Genomic DNA, 21,368 nt, shown 5'->3' on the forward strand with positions numbered 1-21,368 from the left:
TTACAGTAAATGCCACATACAAGCCAATCAGAATCATCACCAGCACCCCACGTTCCCCTTTCCCTGAATCTTTTTATGCCAAACCGAAATTGATGAAACTTGAGCCCTGTTTTTATTGCGAAAATGTTCCGTTAATTGTTACTTCCCATCATGCTTTTCGCGCGTACGCAGACCAAAGACGAAGTCATCTATTACCAGACAGGCTACTGACATATATACATTGCATGTCCGTCGCTTTAAACACATTTATAAGTACTACTAAGCTAGCGTGGGTATCCTGAAAAACACAATATCAAACCATTGACTGCACTGTCATGGCCGAGAATGGGTCCCTAGCGGCTTTCCTTCATTCTGTAGTACACTCCGGTTTCTCTTCATTACGAACAAGCCTTTCGCCTTTTACTAAAGACTTCCGTGGAGAGGAACATTACGAGTATCAACCAATTTTTTGCTGCCCTGCCAACACGGGGCCTCCTGAACTGTAAATAACATGATATGGATGGATATGATCAGGAATGATAATCTCATCATTATCATCTGGTAAAACTAGAGCCAGGGTTTAATTACGTAATGTTACATTGCAAAAATGTTCCGTTTTGCTAAACATAATTGGGCCTCATTCACCAAATGTTCTAAAGAACACATTTGTTCTTAAACCCCATTTACACAGTTTTCACGAAGATTCTGCCATTCATTTTGTGGTAAAATTTGAGATCCCTGAATAGAGTTGGAAGATAAGCTTAGGACTACACCACTCAAAGGCGTATTTATTGCTGCTGCAAAATTTTGTAGATCGTGCCCTTAGGAGGGAATGCATCTTCCGCGACCATACCGATTGATTTGCAGAGAGTGACGAGTACCTGTTGGGACGCTTTAGCCTACCAAGAGCAGTCCTCATGGATATTTGTAACCGTCATCTGTCTTCTATGTTTTGAAATGTTTTTTTTTGCCTCAGATTTCAGATCAAACCATTTATTTTTCAGTTAATCAAGTTGGCTATGCGCCTTTCTCCAGATACAATGTTCACTACATGAGTAATTGCATTCCATGCATCGGTTTCATTTACTGCTTTGTAACAACCGCTGACGCTACTAAATATGATGTGTCGTTTGTCGATAACTTCTTGCAGCAGTACCTCCACTTCAGAATTACTAAAGTTTTTCTTTTGGAGTCGTGGCCTCCACCGTCTTTACCAGGAACACGTCATGAATCACACGTAGACTTTTCTTAGGATCTTTCTTAAGAACAAATGTAAGAAATAATTTAGGAAGATATTGGTGAATGAGGCCCATTGTTACTTCCCATCATGCTTTTCGCGCGTACGCAGACCAAAGACGAAGTCATCTATTACTGGACATACTGACATATATATACGTTGCATGTCCGTCGCTTTAAACACGTTTTTAAGTGCTACTAAGCTAGCGTGGGTATCCTGAAAAACACAATATCAGACCATTGACTGCACTGTCATGGCCTAGAATGGGTCCCTAGCGGCTCTCCTTCATTCTGTAGTACACTCCGGTTTCTCTTCATTACGAATAAGCCTTTCGCCTTTTACTAAAGACTTCCGTGGAGAGGAACATTACGAGTATCAACCAATTTTTTGCTGCCCTGCTAACGCGGGGCCTCTTGAACTGTAAATAACATAACAAGGAGATATGGATGTATATGATCAGGAATGATTAACTCATTATCCTGTGGTAAAACTAGAGAGCCATGATTTTAGTTACGTAATGTTACATTGCAAAAATGTTCATTTTTGCTTAACACATAATTGGGCCTCATTCACCAAATGTTCTAAAGAACAAATTTGTTCTTAAAGCCCATTTACGCAGTTTTCACGAAGATTCTGGCATTCATCGTGGTAAAATTTGAGAGCCCTGAATAGAGTTGGAAGATAAGCTTAACTTTATTCTGCTGGTTTCGAAATTATAACAAACAAACACAACAGAGTTGCATTAGTCGACCATCACAGACAAGAAAGTAACTCAATGACACTCAGTTAGGTCCATGTAAATCAGTATACACACAGTAGGCTTAACACTATTCAAATAAAAGCAGACTAGCTAAACATTATATCATACAATAACCAAATCCTCGACGTTGTGAAGCCTGATGGTTACTTTGTGATGACAGATGTCCCTCTTTAGGCCTGCATGCTGAGCTCAATGAGGCGGCCGGCGAACACACCCAACGTGCCAATAAGGCACACCGCCATGAACACACACAACAGGATGTGATCCAGCACCATGGCCACAAACTTCCACTCTTCAGCAGCCTGTGGGGAAAGGAGAGAGAAGGTGGAAGTCATGGAAGTCCCACAAAGACCCAGCCTGACTGACTCTAATGCAAACTAGGAGAAACAGCCTCTAAGACACTCCTTACGTTGTTGGACTCTTCATCAGATTTCATGGTCTCTGCGATGTATTTGACGCCCTCTATGGCGCTGCGTACGTCCGGGTTCTTGGTGATGGGGGACTGGTAGTGGACCGCCGTGGGGCTGGGGTTGCCGGAGATGTCTGAAATATCAAAATCAGCCCCGTAGAGGCTTTTCTCCTGTTTCTCCTTCGCAGGGCGCTTCATCGTCGAGAAGAACATGATGTTGGGAATGGTGTCAATGAAAATCTGTAGAGGGAATAAAGATGGAGGATACCAAAGAAACTCGATTTATTGCCTTATTCTTTCCAGAAACATATATGTCAAATATGAGACAAGGATTCCCTGAACCTGCTTGTGGACTTCCTCCAATAAGACAGACATTATTTAGACCTTCCTTCTCCCACTAGGTGGCAGTGCAGGTCAGGTCTCAGGTCATGTACAGAGGAACATGCCCTAATGTTCAATCCCTGATGTTTTTCATTTCAGATAGACTCAAGAAATACGATGCACATTTAATCATGTTTTACCAGAAATTAAATATTGTTAAAATGTTGTCATCTTAACTATACCACAATGGAAAGAAGTCAATGGATATCAAGGTTCAAGATGACCTATGACTCTTGGGGGGTTACCAAAAAGGTAATAATAAAAAAAATCTAGACTATTTTGTTATCTTATCCATGCCCTTTCCACTTTTTAATGTTATTAAATCGTCTATTTGGAATTTGATCATTGTGAACAATGTCTTAAGATGAGCCTACCTTAAGATCTTTCCTGGAGTTTATATCAAGCAGTACTGCTGTGTTACATTATAAAATAAAAATCGTGTTGGTCCCTATACATTTAGGGAACGTCTTAGGCCCCCCGGCTCTCCCTCGTTTGGAACCCTGACTGATATCCAGCTCATGCTCTGTGTTGTGAACAGAGCTGGCTGTGGCTGTGCCCACCTTGCGAACCCACGCAGGCATGGTGTGGGTGCTGGGGGAGCGGTGGTGGGTGTTGATGACGATGACGGTGATGATGATGGAGGCGATGACGAAGACCATGGTGAAGAGCATGTACTTCCCGATGAGGGGCACGGCGCTGGAGGTGGAGGGGATGAGCTCCACGATCACCAGCAGGAACACGGTCAGAGACAGCAGGACGGAGATGCTCAGAGTCATCTTCTCACCTGGACACAAGACACACGTCGTCACGCTCCACACAGGCATGAAGGGTGGAGGTAGACCACACAAATGTATCTTAGCTGAAGTGTGACATTGGTAAAAGTTTAAATTGAACTAATCAATCACGGAGAGCGTGTTTCTTTGTCTTTGACCTGGTATCTCCTGCTCTTATTACTGTTTATTTAGATTAATTACATGGAGAGGAGTGATTATGGGGATAAATGATTTTGTGCACCACTGAATCAGAAATCACAAAACATTCATTAAATCCCTTCACAAAGCATATTCAAGGCAAAAGAGAGCGAAAGAGAGAGAGAGAGAGATTGAGAAGGAGGGAGGGAGAGGGGGGAGAGAGAGAGAGAGATTGAGAAGGAGGGAGGGAGAGGGGGGAGAGAGAGAGAGAGAGATTGAGAAGGAGGGAGGGAGAGGGGGGGAGAGAGAGAGAGATTGAGAAGGAGGGAGGGAGAGGGGGGAGAGAGAGCTTTGTCAAGTGAAACAGGGCTGGGGGAAGGGCAATGGAATTTGTCTATATTATATATAAGCTGTTCGAATGCTGTCACCCACAACTCAGTTTGAGAACAATGAGGAGTGACTTATATTGACAATTTCTGTATTGTACCAAATTCCAGTGAAGGTGTAATACAGTCGTATACCCCCACCTCCCTCACACACATGAACACAGACACACACACACACACACACACACACACACACACACACACACACACACACACACACACACACACACACACACAGACAAACACTTACAGACACACACACACACACACACACACACACACACACACAGACACACACTTACAGACACACACACTTACAGACACACACACATACAGACACACACACACACACAGAGACACAAAGAAGGACAAGAGAGCCCACCCTCTCGGAACCTTCATCCCAACAGCGTAGTGGCAGCAGACACATCACAAACAGCCATCCAGTGATGTATTATACATTAAAGGGACGGGCTGTTCACAGCCACTGCAGCACATAGGGGCTGGTGGGTAATGAGGGAGGCCAGCACACTGGGTAGAGCACCAGACGCAGGCGACAGCAGAGCTGAGGCTGGGGCCGCCGTGGAAACGTCAACCAGCTCATCAACACCTCAACCGACAGGCAATGACGGAAGATTGGCTTTTATCGAACATAGATGCGTTCACTGACGTGTCGACATGGGAAACACGGTGCAAAAACCCAGCGGTGCAGCAGCGACAAGGACGCAGGCGGATGATCCAACCCAACGCAGAACAACCACAGTGCACCCGAGAGAAGCGAAGGGGACTTGGGTGAGGAAATGAGCGTGCTCCGCGAGAGGCGGGCGTGCCGTACCAGAGTCGGTGGGCAGGTAGAAGACGAGGCCGGTGAGGAAGCTGAAGAGCATGCAGGGGATGATGACGTTCACGATGAAGTAGAGAGGCAGGCGCAGCATGAGGAAGTGGTAGGTGATGTCCAGGTAGGGTGTCTCGGGGCAGCAGGCGTAGTACACCCAGTGTTTCCAGCTGCGGTAGTCCTTCATCACCCATTCCCCGCTCTCCATGAAGTTAGACAGGTCCGGTCGGTCGCTGTCCTGGGGAGAGACAGGTTAAAGCGGGTGTGCAGGTGTGGTCAAAAGATCCAACTATACATCATTTCATCAGCAATACCTAGTCACCGACAATGTTAGTTTTTTTGTCGGGATTGCTATGTAGTTACAAGGTAGTTCATGTAATCTTAGGGTAAAGTGTTTGCTACACATTTTCTATGGGGTAAAGGTGGGAGGTTCTGCCATCATTTTTATAGCCTGGATACAGATAGTGAAAAGAGTGGTATTAACAAACATGGAGAAACAGGAGTACTGCTTGTTATTACGGGATTGACGACCACCAGGTTCCCGTCGTACGTCCAGGTGCCAATCTTCATGCTGCAGTTCTGCAGGTCGAAGGGGAAGTGCAGCACGATGATCTCGCAGTAGCTCTTAAAGATGGCGGGCGGGTTCCACGTGATCAGGCCCGTGTGCTCCAGCAGGACTTTGGTTTCGTGGACGATGGCAAAGTCACCGTCAGCGCTGCGGGCACACGCAGACACAGGGTCGCATCAGCATGCGAGGTCATGTTAACACAGAGGGACACCACTGCCTGGGGCTTGGCTTGGCCCTGCCATCGCAGCGGCCGCGCCAGACAGCCAATCAGAGCTGAGCCGGGCGCAGACTGAGGAGGCAGAGAGCTGGTTGTCAGGGAGAACCAGCAGCAGTGTGTCAGACGAAACATATGGTGTGAGGGGAACCTGTGATACGGAGGCCAGATTTAGACTGATGCAATCCGAGCTCTCACCCTTGGCACAGCGGAGAGAGAGAGAGAGATAGAGAGAGAGAGAGAGAGGAGAGAGAGAGAGAGAGAGAGAGAGAGAGAGAGAGAGAGAGAGAGAGAGAGAGAGAGAGAGAGAGAGAGAGAGAGAGAGAGAGAGAGAGAGAGAGAGAGAGAGAGAGAGAGAGAGAGAGAGAGGGAAAAGTCACGTGATCTGTGAACCTAATCAACGCTTTCTGGGTCTGTGTGCTCGGATGGCATCAGTAGCGTTGATGCAGGAGCAGTGGTATCTGATGCACAGATGGCCTGGTTCTTACTTGTTGTAGAGCACCAAGTCTGGACGCCAAATGTCCGTGGATGGAACTCTGATCTTCTTGATTCCACCGTACTCCTCGGGGTTCCAAATCAGGTTCACATCTTTCCATTGCTGGACAGTATACAGCAGGGCAATACATATTGAGTGAGGATTGTATGGAAAAGACAGATATTTTAGTGCAGCTCTCAGAAGTCTAAGATTCAAATAAAACCAAACACAAGCAAAATTCAAAGAAGAATTTTTCAAAAGATCAGATCAGATCAGACATTTCTTTAAGAATAATCTTCTGTAATCCTATGGGTGGCAACCATGGTTACAAATCCTCTATTATCAATGGTTTCAAGTATTTCTACTTACATCCATCTTTTGTATCTGGTAGAGACCACCACATCGATATTATAGATCCCCATATCTACTTCTTCATCATATTAGATGTACCATATCTACCCTACCCTTCTGTACGTCAATCTTAAGCAATGCCAATTGGTCGTGTGTTTTGATGTGTTTTGATGTTGGACTCTGCTGCGACAAACCTGCTTCAGTCGCACGTTGCTGTTGACAATCTGATTGACCTCGTCCTGCAGAGAACAAGAGGGTTTGGTTTAGATGCCTGGGGACAGTGCCGCATGGCGATCCTGGCTGCTGTGCGGCGCGGTGTGCGGCGCGGCGCCCTACCACGCTGATGAGCTGGATGAGCTGCAGGCCCACGGTGACCACCACAGGGTCCTTGAAGTGGTTGACAGGACGCACCACCTTGTTGTAGCCGGTGAAGAGGGTTTTAACCAAACTAGTCTCATGCTCTGAGCCCCGTGCTGAACCTGCAGGAGGGAGACGAGTCAGAGTCAGAGTCGTCTCATCTGAATCCCTGCCTCTCCTAGTCCTTCCTTCCTCCTGTCATTTCCTGCTTCCTTCTTTGATCTCTCCCACTCTCTCATACTGTAAGTTGGTCCATGTAGAATATATGTTTTGTCATCTGTCAGGACTAAAGGGAGTTTTTTTCAGTTAGGTATGTGATTTCATCAGAAAGTCTAGCAAGTGTTTAGTCACTTAAGTAAACTGTATCCATTCTGCTTAGGATGCTATGTGAAGGTACAAGGGTTGTCCACAGAGATTGTGTTTCAGCTCGTCTCCCCTTAGACCCCTCTACGTACACCGGTATGTACAAACTGAAGCGGTGTCCAATTTCATTTTCTGTGCGACCTTGAAATGAAGCCCGGTTTGCCCAAGCATTTGCTTGGATGACGTTTTCAAATATCGCAATAAATCAACGAGCTGACCTTGGGAATGCAAAGATATTGTATGAAACGATCACATGTAGGAACACTGAATGAGGGAGAAAGAGCTGAAGACATGACACATGCCCCTGTCAATCACACAGCCCACGGAAACGACGCCTAGTTCTGTTTTTCTGGTGTAATATTGGACGTCTACCAAGTACACAGAAGCAGTAGTAACATGCTGTGTGATTGGATGTCAAATGCACATGCATAGATCTACACAATCACATTTGTTTAATAGAATACTAGATTATAATTATACATTTAATTCGATTTACTATAAGACAGCACTCAACGAGTGTGATATGACAGTCCTTACTTGCAGTGATGTATACTAGTCAAACACATGTCAAGCAAATCAGTTTGATTTTATGATAAGTATGACTTACCTGCTAGAGCTAGCAGTAGGTGGAAACTAAAGAGTAGAATATTCATTGTTGCTTCATGTGTTATCCACAACTCTCAAACTTTAAAGTACAAGTTTCAACATGAAAGAACTACAAGTGTGGTAGGCTACCTGTCAACATCCAGCGCTCTCAAGACCACACTGACGGAAGCGGAGCTCTTAGGGGAACAGTATTGTTGTTCCCAGACACCATATGTTGGGAGTTACGCGCAATAACTGTCACTTGAGAGGTTGACATTCTTTGTCATCTGTTATAAGCTTTACATGCCAGGCTAATCTAGCCCTGAAATATCTCCCAGTGTAATATGGCTGCATTCCCCACTGAAGTACCGTAGTAGCTCATGACTGCTTTCAACGTTTGTGAATGATTCTGAAAATGTATTTGTGTTCTTCATACTATTACAGGCATACGATTACACATTCAAGCACACAAATACGCCGCACATTCATAGGAAACTTGGAATGGTCCCCCCCTCCCCCAAAAAGTTAATGACAAATCTTCATGGAATAAACTGTGTTCCATTGCCCAGAATGCCCCAGATTTGATCTTAATGGAATTCGTGATGAGTAATCAGGACAAGGTTTCATGGCGTAGATGAAGTGTCCATCTGCAGAAGCTCTCCCAGACACGGCCTCAGCAGTGTGGTTCCAGATGGCCAGTTCCAATACCCCCAGTAGCCCCAGTATCTCCACCGTACACCTGCCCTTCCCTGGCAAGCCAATGGTGGGACCGGCATCTACATGTCCCTACAACCTCCACCCAGTTCAATCACTCAACCACCAGCCTCATTCATCACACTTAGAGACAAATGGTCATTTTGGCAATGTCTGAATTAAGAGAGATCTGTCTTCACGCCCCTCTGCCGGCCCCCTCCTGGGTCTGCCAGACCAATCACACCGACCACCTGAATCCACAGACAGACAAGTCCTTCCTGGCTGGAGCACTCGTACGACCCTGGATCAGATCCAGTGAACCTGCTCAGTCATCCTTGTCTTGGGCCAGGCTGTAGGCTTGATGTGGGATAGTATAGTAGCAGTATGGTAACAAATAGTAGCATTTGAAACTACATATTGTTCATTGTTTATGATTTGAGTACATTATGCAATTTATAGTGACTGCATTACATTAGGTGTGTCGTTGAAAAATAAAATGACAAACAATTAAATGGCATCCAAATGGGTTTCTCTTGTAAATTAAAAATCAAGTTATCTGTGATAAGTTTAATTTTCATTCAAGTTAATATGTAATTAAGTAGCCTATGACCATGTAGACTCTAACCAATTGCATTGTCACAGTACACAACGCGCCTGTGTAAAACTATTACATTCACGTAATTGAAAGGAATATTTCAGTATGTTTTAGCATTTGTAAATGTAGGTCATCCCTCTGCAGGGGGAAATGCTGCACAGCACTGTCCAATCAACAGAGAAAGGTCACTTATCTCATGGATCAGAGGCACCATCTCTCTAGATTTATTATACTGAATTAGATGCAGTCGTCCCACAACAAATTCAGCAAATGTTAGTTTGTGATCACGAAGAGAGAGTCTTGTCATGGCATGAGCCCACCAGTAGTCTGAACTGGAGATGGGTTTCATGGTTTGGTCTACTGGGTTTAGCTCCAGACATAAATTAATGTATAATTAATGTAGATGCAGTTGATTATGGTTTAGAAATGGTTAAGTGATGGGAAGGAAATTGTACTGATTTATCAACCAAAACTGTATATTAATAATATTAATTTGTTATTAGTGTAAAAATCTGCATTACATCTATGTGGTGTGACCGTAAAAACTAGCTCCACATTTCCAATAATTTCTAGTTCCTAAATAGACAGGAACCATGTGGAGGCACTCGTACAGACACAAAGAGCCCTCATCCGACCAGGAGACGGTGAAAGAGGTACCCAGCACAGAGAGCGCCGAGGGCAGGGCAGATTCTAGGCTTTTAATAATCCAACCTAAAAGCAGGCGTTTCCACAGTTACCACTGAGAACAATGGCACATCATTTAATGGGATTTCACATCAAATTAGCGGAGGGCCCAGCTGCTGTAATTCATTTGGATCGCTGAGGTTCTCCACCAGCAAACACTGGTCGGGATCTCCTGTGAAAATCGGGCCAATCTGGTCTAATTTGGAAAAACGTATGAAAACAAAAATCAAAACAACCTTTGTTGCTTCAGAGCCAAACACCAGGGTGTCTCATCAGACGGTGTAATGAGTGCGCCGTGGCGTGGCTGCTTTTTGGAAATTGTGTGGAAAGACATCTTGCTCGTGGGTAATTAAACACAGAAATACCTAAATCCCAAACTGAAGAGTGGAAGGGAAGAGGCTGTGTGTGTTTCCAGCAATTAAAACAAACGTCCAGGACGCAGACAGGGGCCGTGCCTGAGGTATTGTGAGGTTTTGTGTTAATCTCCAAGTAAATCAGTGTGATTGACGTGATGTTGAAGGGGTGGCTGAGCACAGTCAGGTGTCTATAGAACTGCCTGTCAATTTGAATATGCAGATGTGAAGCCTAACGGCACTGTTTGTCAAGGTCACTCTGCGAGTGCACAGAAATGTAACATGCTAGTCCTCAAAGGACTGCAGTCTGGGAATATTAACACACATGGCACTTAATGCTTAGTTAACAACTTAATTAAATGAGAGTTTAATGCAGTTGATTAATACCGTAATTTAAATCATGGAAAACATACTAATACATTTCTGAGGCAAGGTTTAATAAATTAAAATCATGCGCACATTATATACAAAAATATTACAATAAAAATGTTAACTGCACAAATGTTGCAGTCGGAATGCAAAGGACATTTTAAGGACAGGCAACTGAACATTAAAGATGCACAAACGGCTTGTTTTCTGGCTCTAAGAGTAAAAGGTAAGGACGGACTGTGGGCTACACAAAACTCAAATGAAAGGCAAAAAGACAGAATCAGTCAACATCATTACAAAGTGTAAGATGGAAAGAAAATACGGTAGCTTATTTCACATCCAGGTACACAATGTTTTACGAAAACCAACGGCCCAGTCAGGAGTTACTGGGCTGTAAATCTACAGGAATAACAAAGCAGAGTCACAATGCTGAAGCACATGCTGGGATATCTCTACAAAGCAACAGGGAAAGAAGATACTACACCACTCCTGGTCCATCCATGTTTCAACAACCCCCGACAAAAATGGGGAGACAGACATGCAAGTTTAAGGTACATTATCCAACCATGTCACCTGGAAGGAAAACATTGAGGATTTATCATTGGGTCCATAGGAAGTGGAAAAAAATTATGCATCACAAACGTGATACAAAGATTCCTTCAAACGTAGTACAAATGCAAAAGAAAGGTTCCGTCATATTGGTTCCATCATAAGTCTTTGCACAAAAACTGGTCGGACAGCATCAAGATGTTTCACAAAAAAATGTTAAGAAAAGAGAATTCCTTTCTGATCTGTGTCTTCAGAAAAGGATATCTTCATTCTTGATGAGAAACTCCACCACCTGCCTTTGGTAGCGGATGTCATTGAGAGCCGTCATGGCGTCCAGGCTGGGGTCGCGCATGAGGGTGGGTCCAAACACGATACCCAGGTTCTCCGCATTCATAAGGTTGTCCTTCTCGTTTTGCGTCACCCTGGAAGAGTGAGCCAAATCGTAGAATGAAGGCCAGAACTACAGATGTGTAAAATGTCAACAACAAATTGCTAAGCAAAATAAATTGGTCGTACACAACACCCAGATTTTTTTTAAATAATCATTATATTATATATCAAATACAATATCTAAATAATCTAAGTCCAGCCCAGAGTCGCTCACCTCTTTAAGTGTGCCATGAGGTACCTCAGTGTCTCGGTGTGGGATGTTGGCAACAGAGACAAGGCCTCGCGGAACGCCTCAAGTCTCTTATCTGGGTCTTCAAGCTCTGGAAACCACAGACAAGAACATGGTCAGAGCAGCCGGCCTGTCTGGTCACACACTCAGGCCGTAGAGGAAGAACATCAAGGCTTATCTCCGACACTGTACACCATCATGTGACAAACACAAGAGAAATCCCCCTACAGCGGATCCGGGAAGGATTGTGGAGATGTGTTGTGGTTCTTTGTTGTTGCTAGAGCCTGTGACTGACTGTTGAGCTTGGGGCTTTTCTTTCGAAAAATGAGCCGTGAGAGCTTAAGAGAAAAGACACAGTCTCATCTGTTACTCTGTTGCTGTTAGTAGAGTATTACAGCCCGCATCACCAGGACTACACTGGACCTACACTGCTCCAGTGCAATATCCACTTCAATACTCCAAAAAAAATCCACTTTAACTCTCCCCATTATTGCATTTTCTCTTTTTATCAACCCTTGTCATCTCAGAATAAAAGGCAGGGCCAGATGAACATTCACTGAATGCTACCGTGAAAACCTGTGGTATACTACTATCATTGATTGAAATACTTGCTTACAAGTGCAACTACAGTCGTCAAAAAAAGCATAAGAATGCCCTCCAGTGTTGAAGCGTGACCAACTAATATCATGCACGCTTGGTTTCAACTGAGGGGGTGAAATAAAACCTTGTGTTTTGTACTTACTTGCAGCTTCGATGAATCTGGGGTACGCGTCATACGTGAGGACAGGAATGGGCAAATCCCGGAGGTAGAGTTTCAGAGCGCCTGTGATAATGTTGATATCTTCATAAGCGTTCACCGAGATGTCGGTCTTCTCACCCTCTGGGAACAAAAAGATAATTTTGTCAGAGAAAGAGAGGAAAGGAGAGATGGCTGAACGTGAGACAGAGGGAAAGTGTGGGAGTCAGCATATCTCAGTCTGGGAGGCCCGAAAGCGAGCGGAGGAACGAGGAGAGAGTGACACTGAGGAGGAGAGATCTGTGTTGTCTCTGTAGCCATGGCAGGGGCTGTTGTCACAGCTTGGCCTGTTTTAGTCAGACCTCTCCCAGAGTTATGCTGTGCCTCCTGCCCGGGCCATGTCCTAATTCTGCTCAGGCTCCGAACATCACAGGGCTGTGAGCTGGAATGACACTCTGTCATGGGTGATCTTCTCCCAGGCGTTCCTGCTAAGGCTTTAGCCCACAGCTCCGGGGCTTCAGTTCCAGTTGAAACCCCCACTCCCCTGGGCAAACGCAACCTCACAATAGCTACCTCTTCGAATGGAGGATCGCAACGTGGTTGGACGGCTAGTGCTGTTAATTTGTCCGTTAGTGATTAGGCTCAGGCAGCAAGCGTGGTTGGCTTGTTGTTGGCGGAGCTGGCTCCTGGTCGCCCTGCACCGCCTGCGTGCGAGGGCCACATCAGGACAGGCAGGCCTCTCCCAGATGAAATCTAATCCCCATCACCAACGTGTCACTTTCTCCGTAATCCCAAATGCTCTCAGTACCTCACGTAAACACATTAACATTTTTCCGCACTGAACATGAGGCGGATATCGTGTTGAGTAGATGGAGGGGCCGGGGAGCTGGTTGGACTGGAGTTGAGATATTACGTATTATTGCTCATCTTGCCTGGTAGCTGAGATGTGTTTACTTTGTGCTGTGCCTGGTAAATACAGACTGTTCCTTGACTCTGACTACCGAAATGCTGTTAGAACTTTGCCCTTCTGATCCTAGATTTTCTGCTGTACAACATGAACATTTCTGCAACATGAACAACATGAACTATTTGTATGTTGCTTTGGATCAAAGCTTTTAGCATTGCTAAAAGAATAACATTCCAAATATTATAATAACGCTGTCTGTGTCGAGGTCTGTTTCCAACAGAGCAGTAATGTCAGCAGCACACATACCTTTGTCAAATGCCAGCTTGACCTCCTCAACGGAATCACTGAATCCAGATATTCTGTACAACCCCTCAGACGTCAGGCCTGGAGACAGAAAAGACTGTGTTTACATGACATTCGGAGAATTTACAGGGGATATCACTTCACAGTCCCATGTCTAAATAGTGTTGGCTAATTCACCTTCGAAAGGTCACCTTGGGCAATAGAGGAAATACAATTAAAGCGTTTAAATATTCATGAGAAATTAAAACATTCCCACAACACCACATGGGGTAATGACATGGGCAGAGGGGAAATAGTTTTCTGCACCATCAGACAAAATAACAGACATGAATCAAACTTAGAGGCAGTCACAAAGGAAGACGAAGATGAGCGTTCTCCATAGCTGAACGATTCATCTAGAATGTAATCAACGGAGGCAACAGGAAACAGACTAATCTATCCCCCATGTTACATGTATCATTACCTGACCCCCCATCAGCACTGCTACTCATACAACTATATGGGGACTAGTAGCAAAACCGTCAGCAGCGTAACTGATGAAGGACATCGGTACTGAACAGTACTGAACACACTTGTATTGTGTCATGGCTCCAAATTAAATATCTAAGGACAGGAGGAGGAAAGAGGAGGAAAACATGAAGGGGGAGGAAGACACAAAGGATGGGGAGGGGGGAAGGGTACGTGTTGACATGGGCTGCCACATTGCTAGCGACACGGGGGCCAGCCGAAACAATAGCGTCCCCACAAAAGAGGACATCTGTCATCTGCTCACCTCTGGATTCGATCTCTCGTATGCACATGTCCACCACCATGGGCCTCATGGTGTTGTGAGCTTGGATCAGCGTGGTGAGGTCACAGCTGTACACCTTCCTGACGTGTTTCAGGTCGGGCTTGCAGTCGTTGGGGACCATTGGATAACACTGCTTGTGGACGTTCATGCCACAGTCTGCAGAGACAGAGAGAGAGGAACGTCAACACAAAAGCCCATCAAATTCAATAAAGAGGGCAAAGTCAAACTGAAGAAACTGCACGGTAGACAAAAATAAAGATCGATATAGGACCTCATTTTTGTTCAAAAGAGAGCTGAAGTAAACACAATTTATATTCAGTTCCCCAGTTGTCCATTTCCTTTCAGTTGACTGGTCTAATTTGTGTTTTTGCTTGCTAAGGTCTAAATCTCCTTGATCAATATTTACTGGCAGAATGTCATTGGGCCACTAGAGAACAGCTGAGGACATCAGTCCATGGTCAGCTGCCAGGCTGCTTAATGGAGTCACCTTGAGCACCAGACTGCAACAAACCTCCAAACACCATGCATCACACACACACTCTGCCCCACGCATAAAAACACACTCTGACATTTACTCATCCAAATCCAAATGGTTTATAAAAACAAACAACATTTCAAATACAGCTGCTATACACGTGGCTTAGTTTGAAAACCAAAACAAACACAAAAAAATAAGGCCTACATCTAGAATATAGATTTAAACTAATCTAATGTGATTTGTCTTTTATTACTTGATGATAGAAGTTGTTTGCCTCATTTGTTTCAAGACTATTTTTGGTTGGGAATTAGTTTCCTCAATCCAGTATTTTGTCTGAAGCCTTTGAAAGTGTGTCTGCAGGCACGGCTGCTGGAGAGCAGCTTCCACCTTGTAGGAAGCCCTGCAGCCTTGCAGCCCTGCAGCCCTGCAGCCCTGCAGCCCTGCAGCCCTGCAGCCCTGCAGCCCACAGGGAAGAGACGCACAAACACTCTCCTGCTTGGCTTTGTGGCAGAGACTCTTAAAAGGGAATAAGAGGGCCACTGAAAACAATGTGGCCTGGAGGAGAGAGAGGGAGAGTAGGAAAGAGAGAGAGGGAGAGAGAGAGAGGGAGGGAGAGAGAGAGAGAGAGGGAGAGAGAGGGAGAGAGAGAGAGAGAGAGAGAGGGAGAGAGGGAGAGTGAGAGAGAGAGGGAGAGAGAGGAGAGAGAGAGAGAGAGAGAGAGAGAGAGAGAGAGAGAGAGAGAGAGAGAGAGAGAGAGAGAGAGAGAGAGAGAGAGAGAGAGAGAGAGAGGGAGGGAGGGAGGGGTCTGCCACACGCTCCACTCTCCTCCAGATTTGAGCTCACACACAATGGCGTGGAGGCAGTAATTCAAGCGCTGGGAGCTACACTAGACCCAGTTTCACAGACTAAAATGGGGCAGCGCTCCTCCAGCTTTGAGCACTTCTGAGCCCTCTCCAAGTCCTGAAAAGGAACTTTGGACCAAAAATATATATAAGAGCTGCAAAGTCCTACGCCTAGAACTTCTCTACATACAGTTTTATTTTTTATTTTTTTATCTACTAATTTTCCATATAAATGACGTGCAGTTTCTGCTCCTGCACAACCTATTGATAGACAACCACTAAGAGCTAACACAGTGAGGTGTGCATATACTGACAGTTAGAACTATACATATTTTGATGAATATGGGCCCCAAGAGAAATTTGGCCAGCCTTTATTCATATGCATTGGTGCAGAAATGTAATTACCTTAAGAGATGGTTCTCTTAAGGGTAGGAGACAGGCGCTGTAATGGTGCCTGTCACCAGACACAGCTCTGCTGAGCTGGTGTTGTGCATGTGTGCACACTGATGTCCCCGTGTCCCAGGTGGGGCAGGGGAGAGGAGCAGCCCCCAGGGAGAGGGGGTGGGGGGGTGGGCTGTCTGGAGACAGAAGAGACCGCTTTACTGCAGTGTCAGCTCCGTCGCCATGGCGAGGAGCCTCCTCTGAGGATGGGCCGTGCCCTGGTTTGGGTTCAAAGGTTTCGGACACAGAAGCGCAGGTCGGGGGAGGTCGGCCGCCGGCTAATTGACACATTATCACCAGTCCTCCCCTTCCCTGTGCTCCCAGTCCTCCCCTTCCCTGTGCTCCCAGTCCTCCCCTTCCCTGTGCTCCCAGCCCTCCCCTTCCCTGTGCTCCCAGTCCTCCCCTTCCCTGTGCTCCCAGCCCTCCCCTTCCCTGTGCTCCCAGTCCTCCCCTCCCCTGTGCTCCCAGTCCTCCTCTTCCCTGTGCTCCCAGTCTCCCCTTCCCTGTGCTCCCAGCCCTCCCCTTCCCTGTGCTCCCAGTCCTCCCCTCCCCTCCCCTGTGCTCCCAGTCCTCCCCTTCCCTGTGCTCCCAGTCCTCCCCTTCCCTGTGGTCCCAGCCCTCCCCTTCCCTGTGCTCCCAGCCCTCCCCTTCCCTGTGCTCCCAGTCCTCCCCTTCCCTGTGCTCCCAGTCCTCCCCTTCCCTGTGCTCCCAGCCCTCCCCTTCCCTGTGCTCCCAGTCCTCCCCTTCCCTGTGCTCCCAGCCCTCCCCTTCCCTGTGCTCCCAGTCCTCCCCTTCCCTGTGCTCCCAGCCCTCCCCTTCCCTGTGCTCCCAGTCCTCCCCTTCCCTGTGCTCCCAGTCCTCCCCTTCCCTGTGCTCCCAGTCCTCCCCTTCCCTGTGCTCCCAGCCCTCCCCTTCCCTGTGCTCCCAGCCCTCCCCTTCCCTGTGCTCCCAGTCCTCCACGGCCGCCTCTCCAACACATTGTCTTCCTCTCCCACGGAGGAGCGCTCAGAAACAACGACAAAAGCAGCTTGGTTGTCCTGGAGCTTTCAACGGCTCCCCTCCCAGCACCAGGCAGTGGATGGGAATCGGGGCTGAGCTGTGTGACCCGCCTCTCGGGTTGAAGCTGCTGAATTTTTATGTGTGGTGGAAAAGGAGCTCCTTCCCAGTGCTCGGAGGCCAGCTCCTCATTAAAGAGACATGCCAGCTTTGTTTTCCTTCACGGGCATGATGGGACGAGGCTGGGGGGGCGTCCTCTGATGAGAGAATGTGGCACAACAAGCTCTGGCAGGGACTGGCTCTCTGGCGCCGGGCCAAATCCAGTTCACACGTACAAAAGGAGAGAAAGGGGGGGGGGAGCCGGTTTCTTTTTTGGTATGCAAATGCAAACATCATACGAGACTTCGGTGTCCTAGATTCTGGTTATCCGTGGTGGAGACTGGAGGAATGGCAGGAGACAGTCTACGCGCAGTCTCCAAAAATAGGCTTTTTTTCTTCGTTTTTTTTTTTTATCGCGACTGTCGAAATGCTTTCTAAAACAACACATCAATTATTCATCTCCTCACTCCCACAGACATATGTGGGCTTCACTTTGTCCCATCAATAATACATCAAATACACCAGCCCCTATTATTGTTCAATTCGGTGCAGCTCACCATTTATAGTAATCAATATGTGCAAGCATCCATCCAGAAACACAAAATGAAAATCACACGGAAATACACATACATTCTTATGTATAATGCTTTGCAAAATTATCTGAACAAAATAAATGATGTAACTTCCTGTGATTATATAACACAACTGAACAATCAATTCTAAAGGCTTGGCGACAGGAACAAAGAAAGCTCTGTTGTATAATTTGTTATTTTTGTTTTTGTTGTCTACCAGTCGTTATCACAGAACTTACAAAGTCATTTAAATAGAAATATCAGCGCTGACTGAATGAGTGTGCAACACATCATCGGTGAATTTTGTGACAGTTTCACAAAGACTGTGCTGGAATGGCAGGATGGTGCGAATAAGCCAAAGCCCTCTCTGCATTAGGACTGCTGACAAGCCGGTGTCAACAGCACTTAACTGTACATTATGATAATGGTCTGATCAATCGAAACCAGAAAAGGACACAGTGTGTCTGGCTTTGAGCTAAGACCAGTGGCTCCAACCATTAGGCGTGTGAGTACCCGGGCCTCATTAATAATCCTGTTTAAACCCCTTGAGTGGCACAGTGCACCCAACAAGCAACATTTACATTCCAAATTGCTCACTGTTAGTCCAGCTAAACACAATCTGGTCTATGAGCAATTCATTCAAAACTGTGATAAGTATTCATTACATCACAGTAAATCCAGCAAGTATCCCAGAAACCTAATTTCTGTCGATTACACAACGTCTCTAATCTGTTGGCGTCACTTCACGTCTGGATGTTAAAACTCAGTATGACACCAAGCCACACTCAATCCCACACCAAAAAAAAAACAGGTTACCCTGGTAACCCCATGTTATACTGCAGAGAACATGCTGGAACATTACATAAGGTAGCGAGGCAGAAAGAGAGACCAGCATAAGGTTGAGTGACACCAGCAGCATTGGAGGGAGAGACTGTAAGGTGTGACAGCAGCAACTTGTTTAACTACATGCTCTTATGGTTCTTCCCTTTGGCACTTACTTTGGTTGTTCACAATGTGTGCTTCATGTTTTGGCTACTCGCGATGTTTTTTGGCTATCTTGTTGTTATGATCAGTGATCTATGCACTTTGTAAAGCTCTCTCTTGGAAGTCGCTTTGGATAAAAGCGTCTGCTAAATGAATAAATGTAAATGTAAATGCAGTAGAGGAGAGGGCAGCACCAACCTGTACATTTGACTCCCTGAGCCATCAGACCCCACATGAAGTTGGCACAGTGTTCACACCAATGAGGCCCCCTGAAGGTGTGGACCTGCAACACAGACAGACAAACAGACAGAGAGAGAGAGAAAGAGTTCACATTTTACCATAACGACTCCACACCTTTCCCAGGTTTCCGCGGAGACACCCCAGATACTGACACGTTAAACGAGGCAGATTGGGAGAGATTAGCTCTGCTCTGGAGAGCTAGGCCTTTCAACGACCGACAGAACCTGACAGACGAGACACCTAATCCTCTCAAACTGTTAACGAGCGGCCGGAGTGATAAGTGGCGGAGAGGGGGAGTCGGGCCACTAGGGCTGTGGTGGGTTTTGGCGTCATGCTAGTGTGAAGGGGGGGGGGGGGTTGTTATGGAAATCTGCTACAGCAACCGTAGTAGGCCTTTTTCTCGCATGCATCGAAGGGAGACCTCACACTGCCAGGTAACAACAGCCTTGGCCAATCAGGCGGCCCTGTTCCAGACGTCTGGGGTGTTTTCCTCCGAGGTGATAAGTACGCCTGAGGGACTCTGGCTGCCATAACGACGCAGCCTCAACGAGGAGCCAGGTAGGACAGGAGGATCAGGAATGACAAAAACACGTGTGAAAACAGCCCACTCTGACAACACATAGCAGGAGATTAGGTGAACAACGCACTTTGTAGTGCTAAATGAGGGAGACTGGTTTTGATTGGCTAAGCGAATCTCTTTTTCTGATTGTGTAAAGGAGGTACTTGAGAATACCAAAAAAAATATTATTAACCAAAACAAGATAATAATTGTTTGCTTTGCTTGACATAGCTATTTTGTCTGTTTTAAATTCCCAATTGTAATACAAAAGCTAGTACATTATTTGGTATAGTTCATTTCAATGCTATGTCATTTATTATCCTTGCTTATTATCCCACTAAAATGTATGAGCCCTGATGGTTTGATGTGGTGGAAGCCTAAGACACAGAGACGTTACATGCATAAAATACCTTTAAAATGCTCAAATTGGAGCATTCAGCAGTCTGGCTGCATACGAGAGCAGACAGGAACCTAAGAGTGTCAGCACTTTGAGGGAACGCTCCTCTCCAGCTTCCCACTTAATTAGCTAGCCCGAGCAGGCTAGCAGGGGCTAAGCCTGCTGACAAGAGGCAAATGGGGATACACAGCTCCAGCATTCCCCCCCGACCACCGCTTAATCTCCCCATCTGCTGCTCAGACCAGCTCAGGGGTCTACAGACCGCCCAACAGATTTCCTTTTGAAAAAGGCTCTGTGAACAGACCTTCAACACTTGTGTCTCTCATATGCCCTCTCTAACTCAATACCCCCCCCCCCCCCCCCGCTCCCCAAATGGGCATTCTTAATGCCAACGGCCTCCATAAGAACACCACACAACAAAGGCTTCCTTATGGTCACAACATGCTACAATTAGACAGCATTCCAGTTACACTATGTAAAAAAAATACATATAAATAAATAAAATAAAAAATTCCCACAGCAGCTCTTGTGCCGATGTGGTTCTTACCTTGAAGTTGTGGACTTTGTCGCACTTGGTCGCCCGGTCGTTGTCCTTCAGTGTGGCTCTGCGCACCAGTGAGGTGAGCTGTGAATAGGCAAACAGTTTGAGAGGCTGCCAGATAGTGGCGGGAGGCTTCTGGGGTCCCATCCTCATCCCCAGAGCTGCGGCCAGAATCTCCTCCTGGTTGGGTTCCCGCTTGGCCTTGTGCACCAGAGACTTCTCTCCCTTACGAACCTCGTAGGACTCCCGAGATGGCATTATCACGCTGATCTCTGTCAAAACTGACAAACAGGCTAACCCTAGAGAACAGTCCTTAAAGTTAGAGGTTTCCAAAGTCGATTCCAAAAGTCCTAGATACTCAGAACTGGTCTAAACTATGCAATGATATGCTCATTGTTCCTGGTGCCCAATCTTTTATCAACAAGCGGAAAAGCAAGGAGAAATCAACCGAAATAGAGTCCAGACAGAAAAAATCTGTGTCGTCTTTTACAAATCCTCTCTCAACAGAGATGCTGGAACCAAAAAGCTTCTTGGCTGCAGGCAGTCCCAGGTCTTGTGATGACAGGATACGAAGGAGGAGGCAGCCTAGGGTGCTGTTCTCCTGAGGTACCCTGGGAGAGTGTATGCAGATGAGTTGGGTAGTTGTGTTAATCCTCTCCTCCCTGTGCTGGGCTGATAGTCTCCCTGGAACAGAAGCAGTACGCTGTGTGAGGATGCTGCCAGAGAGAGGGGGAGGAGGAGGACGGGGGGAGGGCCCACAGCTAGTCACCAACGGATTAGATGGATCTCACCGGCCAATGGGAGCGCGGCTGC

At 46.3% G+C, this 21,368-nt stretch overlaps 2 protein-coding genes and 2 non-coding genes across 4 annotated transcripts; 2 read left to right on the plus strand and 2 right to left on the minus strand.

The window, feature by feature from the left end:
- Nucleotides 1-358: 358 nt before the first annotated feature.
- LOC136935786 (U5 spliceosomal RNA) lies at nt 359-472 on the plus strand. The gene has a single exon (XR_010874990.1). It is a non-coding gene; the product is annotated as a U5 spliceosomal RNA (small nuclear RNA).
- Nucleotides 473-1,513: 1,041 nt separating this feature from the next.
- Nucleotides 1,514-1,627, plus strand: LOC136935779 (U5 spliceosomal RNA). Its single transcript, XR_010874989.1, has one exon. It is a non-coding gene; the product is annotated as a U5 spliceosomal RNA (small nuclear RNA).
- A 258-nt stretch (nt 1,628-1,885) lies between these two features.
- On the minus strand, nt 1,886-7,964 carry LOC136959196 (acetylcholine receptor subunit alpha-like). The gene is made up of 9 exons (XM_067253465.1): nt 7,831-7,964; nt 6,840-6,982; nt 6,698-6,742; nt 6,166-6,275; nt 5,415-5,610; nt 4,896-5,133; nt 3,327-3,550; nt 2,386-2,625; nt 1,886-2,278 (listed from the first exon to the last, which is right to left on the minus strand). The coding sequence occupies exons 1-9, from the start codon at nt 7,874-7,876 to the stop codon at nt 2,147-2,149; spliced, it is 1,374 nt and encodes a 457-aa protein (XP_067109566.1). The 5' UTR covers nt 7,877-7,964; the 3' UTR covers nt 1,886-2,146.
- A 2,602-nt stretch (nt 7,965-10,566) lies between these two features.
- Nucleotides 10,567-20,935, minus strand: chn1 (chimerin 1). Its single transcript, XM_067253476.1, has 7 exons — nt 20,562-20,935; nt 19,017-19,101; nt 14,389-14,562; nt 13,620-13,697; nt 12,413-12,550; nt 11,656-11,761; nt 10,567-11,473 (listed from the first exon to the last, which is right to left on the minus strand). The coding sequence occupies exons 1-7, from the start codon at nt 20,811-20,813 to the stop codon at nt 11,302-11,304; spliced, it is 1,005 nt and encodes a 334-aa protein (XP_067109577.1). The 5' UTR covers nt 20,814-20,935; the 3' UTR covers nt 10,567-11,301.
- Nucleotides 20,936-21,368: the final 433 nt, after the last annotated feature.

This window comes from Osmerus mordax, chromosome 2 (genome assembly GCF_038355195.1).
Source record: "Osmerus mordax isolate fOsmMor3 chromosome 2, fOsmMor3.pri, whole genome shotgun sequence".
NCBI classification, from domain to species: Eukaryota; Metazoa; Chordata; class Actinopteri; order Osmeriformes; family Osmeridae; genus Osmerus; species Osmerus mordax.